Source organism: Solanum pennellii, chromosome 10 (genome assembly GCF_001406875.1).
Source record: "Solanum pennellii chromosome 10, SPENNV200".
NCBI lineage: Eukaryota > Viridiplantae > Streptophyta > Magnoliopsida > Solanales > Solanaceae > Solanum > Solanum pennellii.
Window position 1 is genome coordinate 29681009 of NC_028646.1, and position 7630 is coordinate 29688638.

At 29.4% G+C, this 7630-nt stretch overlaps 2 protein-coding genes across 2 annotated transcripts; both read left to right on the forward strand.

The window, feature by feature from the left end:
• The first annotated feature begins 1085 nt into the window (after window positions 1-1085).
• On the forward strand, window positions 1086-2522 carry LOC107001974. Its single transcript, XM_015199918.2, has one exon. It carries the CDS (start codon window positions 1281-1283, stop codon window positions 2520-2522), a length of 1242 nt encoding a protein of 413 aa, XP_015055404.1. The 5' UTR covers window positions 1086-1280.
• Window positions 2523-2989: 467 nt separating this feature from the next.
• On the forward strand, window positions 2990-5745 carry LOC107002029. Its single transcript, XM_027912309.1, has one exon. The coding sequence runs from the start codon at window positions 4764-4766 to the stop codon at window positions 5154-5156; it is 393 nt and encodes a 130-aa protein (XP_027768110.1). The 5' UTR covers window positions 2990-4763; the 3' UTR covers window positions 5157-5745.
• The last annotated feature ends 1885 nt before the right edge of the window (window positions 5746-7630 follow it).

The window sequence follows — 7630 nt, forward strand, 5'->3', positions numbered from 1 at the left end:
GGAAAAACATAAAACAGAAGTTAAAATTGAACTGATTGATGAAAATAGTATAATAACACAAAAACCATTAAAATATAATTTTAATGATTTAAATGAATTTAAAATACATATAAGTGAATTACTAAAAAATGGATATATACAAGAAAGTAATAGTAAACATACAAGTCCGGCATTTATTGTTAATAAATATAGTGAACAAAAAAGAGGAAAAAGTAGAATGGTAATTGATTATAGAAATTTAAATGCAAAAACTAAAACATATAATTATCCAATACCAAATAAAATATTAAAGATAAGATAAATACAAGGATATAATTATTTTAGTAAATTTGATTGTAAATCAGGATTTTATCATTTGAAATTAGAAGAAGAATCTAAAAAACTTACAGCATTCACAGTACCACAAGGATTTTATGAATGGAATGTATTACCATTTGGATAAAAAAATGCACCAGGTAGATTTCAACATTTTATGGATAACTATTTTAAACAACTAGAAAATTGTGTAGTATATATTGATGATATATTATTATATTCTAAAACACAAGATGAACACATAAGATTATTAGAAAAATTTATACGTATAATACAACACTCAGGAATAAGTTTAAGTAAAAAGAAATAAAAAATAATGAAAAAACAAATTGAATTCCTAGGAATACAAATAGATAAAAATGGAATAATAATGCAAACGCATATAGTACAAAAAATAATAACCTCGAATGAACAATTAGATACAAAAAGAAATTACAATCCTTTTTAGGATTAATTAACCAAGTAAGAGAATATATACCAAAATTAGCAGAAAATTTAAAACCATTACAACAAAAACTAAAGAAAGATGTAAAATATCATTTTGATACTAGAGATCAAACACAAATACAAAAGATAAAATTATTATGTAAAACACTACCGAAATTATATTTTCCGGATGAAGATAAAAAACTGATGCAAGTGAGAAAAGTTATGGAGGAGTATTAAAATATAAATATAATAATAATAATTAGATTATCACTGTAGGTATTATTCAGGCACATATACAAATACGGAAATAAAATGGGAAATAAATAGGAAAGAATTATTTTCAGTATATAAATGTTTATTAGCATTTGAGCCATATATTGTATATAACAAATTTATTGTAAGAACAGATAATACACAAGTAAAATGGTGGTTAACCAGAAAAATACAAGATTCAGTAACAACGAAAGAAATTAGAAGATTGGTATTAAATATATTAAACTTTACATTTACAATTGAAGTAATAAAGACTAATAAGAATGGTGTTGCAGACTACTTATCAAGACAAAGCTACTCAGACTGAGAACAAAGACGAAGATACAATTGAAGAGCTACTCAAAGCCATTACTACACTTTGTACTAAAGTGGACAGTATGGACAATGAGATACAAAAGCTAAAGACTAATGAAGATAACCTGAAGTCTAAAGCTAATATAAGTCAGCAGCATGACTATAAAAATGCGGAGCTACGTCGATCGGAAGACGGTAAAATTCCAGAGATAAAAGGAGACGATGGGAAACTCCCTAAAACCCATAATGTTTGTTTAAATACAGCTGCAGGTACAAGCAGAAAAGTTAGTGAAAAACCACGAAATACAAATTTAAACCAGTTATTTATAAAACCATTTACCCAAAATACACAAAAACAAATACCCACAGAACCACAAACTTCTACATACGCAGTTAGTATACAAAGTGATAAAAAGAGATACAATTACATCACACAATCGTATATTGAAAACATATATAAGATCCAAACATTTTTAAATTTAAACCCCAGATCCACACAAACCAAAAACCCAAATGAAGATTATATAACCCAAAAACTACAAGGATATAATAGATTGATTGCACAACCTAAAACTAGTTCAAACTTAGTTAAAACATGTTACAGTTATGGATTACTAAGTACCGTATACACATATGATGGAGAAGAGATAAGTGGAATACCAGAATTATACAAAGCGTTCGTCATATACAAAAGAGTTACCAAAGGAAATTTATTTTATATTAAGTTTTATACAGCGCCGACTGAGATATTATATGAAGAAATCAAGTCACCAATTCAAGTTATAAAGATAGGTTTGACCAAGGATATGATAATACCAGAAGATATAGAAAAGCAGGCTGAAATACCAAAGAAAGAAATACCAAACTTTTATGCAAATAAAAGGATAATTGGTATATCAATAATTATACAAGAACTACCTAACAATTATTTAAACGGCAATGCTATTTGGAGCTACTATGCAAGAGACCAAGTTATGATATATTCAAATTCAAGAGAATTAAGAAGAGCAGATATGGATGAAGTACATCGATGGATTTTATCATTATTAAAGCCAGAGGAACAACCTACAACAAGAGCATTAAAGAAAGAATTTATTTCAGAAGACTTATTAATCAGATATTGTAAACTTATTGGACACAAATACCCAGATCACAGATGTTCCAAATGTAATGGAGAAGATAATATTATACCAGATGTTGATTTGGAGTAAAAGCGGAAGAGATAAGCAAGATAAGATAAAAAAAAAGCTATGATGACAAGATAAAAGAAGAAAAAGACATAAAGAAGATGGCCGACAAAGAGATAAGAATTGTTGAAATGTAAAAGCAAAGATAAGATTTTTCAGACATAAGATTCCTTTGTAGATAAGATTTTACTTTTTATTAGCCAATGTATAGCGGCTACTTGTAAAGTTTTTATTTTAAGTCGTAAAGTAAATAGTAGTGGTAGTAAAGTATACAGTAGACGCACTTATGTTCAGGCTTAGAATTTAGTATATATAGATTGCCAAATTGTAAATGAAAGGCAGGCAATGCCAAACAAAAGTTTAAGTTAATAAACTCTCTCAAAATACAAAAACTCTCTCAAAGATATAAACTAAGCTAAACATATGGAGAAATCGAAAATCCAATCAGATATTTCAGATAGCATGACAAATCAAGAGGCAAAGGTATATTGTTTAATAGATATGCAGAACTAGTTTCATATATTCCTGAATATCATATATATGATTGATTAAATTTATGTTAGTTATTATATACTAGAAATATTTGAATCATGAATTCTAGTTTGCTAGTAAACGGGAAACAGGGAGAAAACTGCTAGACTATGCCATCCCACATTGGAAACCGGTACGCGAGGGATGCCGTTAGGGGAGTACACAAGGTTGAGGCGCTGATAAGCAGTAATTATCCGCTAAAGTACGATGCTAGTAGTGACCGGAAAACATGATAATGGTACTCTACTTTATAATAAACTAATATGAATTTAATTGAATTATGATATGATAGGAAGGAATAATTGAAAACAAACCTTCATAAATAAATAAACATGATTACAATATATGATGAAATAAGAAGCTATAAAACTTTGATTTTATATATACTTAAAGATATAGAAATTGATGACATAAAAAGAGTTATATGGGAAAAAATATTTTAGTATGATTTAGAAGATATATTAAATCAAAAGTGGTATGAAATAGATTTACAAGAATTAGACATAGAAAGAATAAATATATATGATTTAAAACTAGAGTCAGATTAAAATGAACTATGAATATCTAAAATATTGGATAGAAACCATGGACAAAATAAGGTTATTAAATTACTTAATACAAAAGAATTTATATATGTATCAAAGAACCCAAGATATTTCATATATAGAATATATAATAAACTATCTTGAAGAAATAATTAGATTAAAACAATTATCAGAGGAAATTTATAATAAAATATATTTTACTCTACAATATATATATATAAATTTACGATGAACGTATGATGAATTCCGCACCCCCCAAAATATGGAATATATATTAATAGGAGTAAATGATTTTGAGGTACAATGTTTGTATCACAAAAGCACAATATAATGCTGGTATGATAACCATTGTTTCCTCCATCAACATGGCAACAGTTCAACTCACACTAATGCATACTAAGTAACTAGTTTACCAACTCATTGGACTCAAATTCTTCATGTTATATATTATTATTATGTTTTGATTTGATGCTAATCAAGGGGGATTTCAGACAAACTCAATTTTGATGAATTTGCTGATCGAAGTCCCCCAAATGAACGGCATCTCACCGGGGGAATGGATATTTGTTGTTAATGCGTGGTGTATGATTATAGGGGTCTGGTCACGTTATTCTCTCTATCTTCTCTTGTATGCACATTTTAGACTTACTAGGTTATAGTTAGCTTTGTTTACTTGGGTACGGTACTCCCTTTTAGATTGTGGCAGATGAATTGCTTTACTCTCTCTACTCGTGCTCAATTGAGGATTCTCGTAAAGACTTGAATGTGTTGAGGTTGAACCTTATTCAAATCATCTTTAACTCCGACTTTTAAAATTTTGCCATAGCTGGTAGTTTTAGTAGTTTAGTATTAAATATATTTTTCAAGAGTTGACTTTTGGATCAAAGCATGGTTGAAAAATAACCCACTTATTTTATGTTAAATCTTAGTGGGAGACCCGTATAGAGTGGAAACTATTCTACTTTAATTCTTAAATCCATTATAATAATAATAATGAAAGATTGATAGGGCAAGAAAGTCCCACATGGCTCACTAGAATTTAAGGCAAAACCTTTAGTTATGGCCTATCAACCATCAAAAAGCCACAACCAAAAGAATAGGAAGAATGACAAAGTCAAATTCTTATAGAATAAATCAAATAGTAACAAAGAGAGAAGAAATCAACACTTGAAATTGAAATCGTCGAAAAATGAGTGTAGTTGTTGTTGATGGTCCCATGATGGAAGAATTCGTTGATGACGCTGAGGCGTTTGGCAAGTGGACGGACAAACATTTTGATATGCTAGACACAGATGGAAACGGGGAATTGTCTCGAGATGAGCTCCAAAACAGGAAAGGTAAATTCTCATCGTCTGAATTTGAGTTGCAAAGCAAGGAAGAAATTTCAAGTTTGTATGACATTCTTATTGAAAGATTTGATATTGACAGAAGTGGAACTATTGATAGACAAGAATTCAAGGCTCTTACAAAAGAAATCATGTTGGCTAAGGCTAGAGGGATTGGAAATTCCCCTGTTTTAGTCATTCTTCAAGGGGATAGCCTTGTTATGAGGGTTGTTCAACGTTTTTCAGCAAAAAAATAACTCATATTTATTTATCTTCCTTATTCATTTCTCATTACTTGTTACTCTTTCTATTATAGTTTGTGTGTCTTAGTTTAATGGAACATGAAGTTTAATAATGTTTTTTTTAAAAAAATCTATACTCTTTTTGTTTCTTTTTGTTTTTCTGAATTTCACTCGATTTGGTGTTTAAAAAAATAAAAAAGAATACTGAATTTTATGGTCTTAAACTAATGAGATGTGGAATATGCCAAAATGATCTTAAATGTGTTAGGATATACTATTAACCATACATTTTGATATCGTATTATTTATTGAACAATTATTTATTATTTATAAAATTCAATAAAGTGTTGCATTAAGTAGATCAATTTGTCATATATAGTACATGATTTAGTGTATAGAATTTAGTCCTATACACAAAAGACTAAATCATCGGTTCTTATAAGTCAAAAATTCACAATCATAGATGTAAGTTTGGACAAACCGTCAAAATGATTGTAGCATGACATTAAATGTATTTATCTTGATTATGAGAATGATATATTTCTAACTTTTCGCGCTATTGCATTTCGTATATATTGATTAAACTGACTAATAGACACATATTCTCTAAACTATTAAATGTACTTATATTCTTAATCTTGATATAACAATATGATATGCATATAGTAGTTATCGTTTTGATTTATTAAAAGGTGATACTCTGAGATGGATCAATATGTCTGATAGATTGGATGATAATAATGACATAATTAGTTAGTTGATGGAATTCATGTCTTAATATAGAAAATGATGATATACTTTTTTTTATGAGAAGCTTATAAATTTTCGTGTGTAAATTCGGCCAGTAATTTTATGAATCTGGCACATGAAATAAGTTAAGTAGTGATCTAAAAGAAATTAAATACTGAATTGAATTCATTGGTACGTTGATTTATTGATTAATATCTGTAATCATAACTTAGGAATTACATGAGTGTTTAGTGACAAATTTCGAAATATAAATAGAGGAGTGCAATTGTGAATTTCTAGTTTTATGATTTGTAATATATTATGGTAAGAATAATTCAAGTTAATTATTTGAAATTTTTTGTATAATAGGAAACCTCATTAATTATTTTTGTAGTCTCTACAGTGTCCATATTTGACTAGAACTAAGAATCCTATTTTCTAGTAGAAGAAGGAAAAGTAGGGTTCAATTTTTTCTTCAAGAAAGAAAAGAAAGGTGTGTTTCTCTTCTTGAAGAAAAAAGATTTGTATTTTGTTCTTTATTTTGGATTCGAAGAGATCTCTATAAGTAGGAATTCTTCAAACCTGAAAAATTGTCCAGTTTTCTACACGGTACTTGTCCACTCAAGTATTGAGAGAGCTCAGTTATTAATTTGGGACTACTGTAGAAGATCATGAAACTGAAATCGGATTTGCTTTGAGATATCCGCACTACGATTCAAGAGGTAATCCTTGAGTGAATTTTCAGCATACTTTGTACGTGATACGTATTTGTGATTGTTTTCTATATTCGTGTAAGATGTATGATTTTGAAATGCTTCTGTTGTTTATGTTATTTTCTAACAATTAATCTCTCACTTACACTCATAATCATGCACCTACAACTCTAACAAGTGGCGGAGCCAGCCATTTTTATAAAGAGTGTGCATAATTTTAAAAAGTACTCCTTGATGTGAATTTTGACTAATAAAAATGTTAAAAAACACTTGAAGGGGACCAAGAATCGAACCCTCAACCTTCCGCTTCGCACTTCCAACATTCATTTTACCGTTGAGCCAGCTCCTATAATTACTCAAGTGTGTGCAAACCTAAATATATATTAAAAATATCGTAAATTTTTCTCGTAGGTACGGTATAACTTTCCGACGAAGGGTGTTCACTTGCGCACCCTTCGTTAGATGTAGCTCCGCCCCTGACTCTAACATCCATTCCTTCAACATGTCTATCAAAAGACATTTTGTGGTAAAGCTTCGGTTGTGTATGTCATTGTTATCTGATGCAATCTATTACATATTTGGCTTTCGTGGTATAATCAACAACACATATTTGTTTGATGCTTCTCCAAACGATGGCTCCACCACGCAAAGTAAACATATTTCTTAAGCTCGTCTTTCAAGAGTTCATATCATACCGGATATCTTAGTTTGGGTACCTTATGGGAACCAACTTATCTGAATGTTAGACTAGCATATAAATCCCTAATCCTTTTCAGGTACTTAATAATATGATTAAGTGATGTTCACTTTTCTCATTCAGGATTAAATTGATATTTTTTAATCATGCCTATGACAAAATAAATATCAAGTCTAGTGCACAACATCACATACATGAGGTTTCCCACAATTGATACATAAGGATTGTCTTCATGTTCTTTGTTTCCTCGTCTGTCTTAGGACATTGATCCTTAGATAGAGAAATTTCATGTCTGAAGGAAGAAATTCTTTCTTGGAATCATAGGCGTCATAGGGTTCTTAGTGTCACAA

Bases quoted from the DNA above. Each gene is read 5' to 3' on its own strand.
- LOC107001974 (XM_015199918.2), top strand. From the start codon at position 1,281: ATGGTGTTGCAGACTACTTATCAAGACAAAGCTACTCAGACTGAGAAC.
- LOC107002029 (XM_027912309.1), top strand. From the start codon at position 4,764: ATGAGTGTAGTTGTTGTTGATGGTCCCATGATGGAAGAATTCGTTGAT.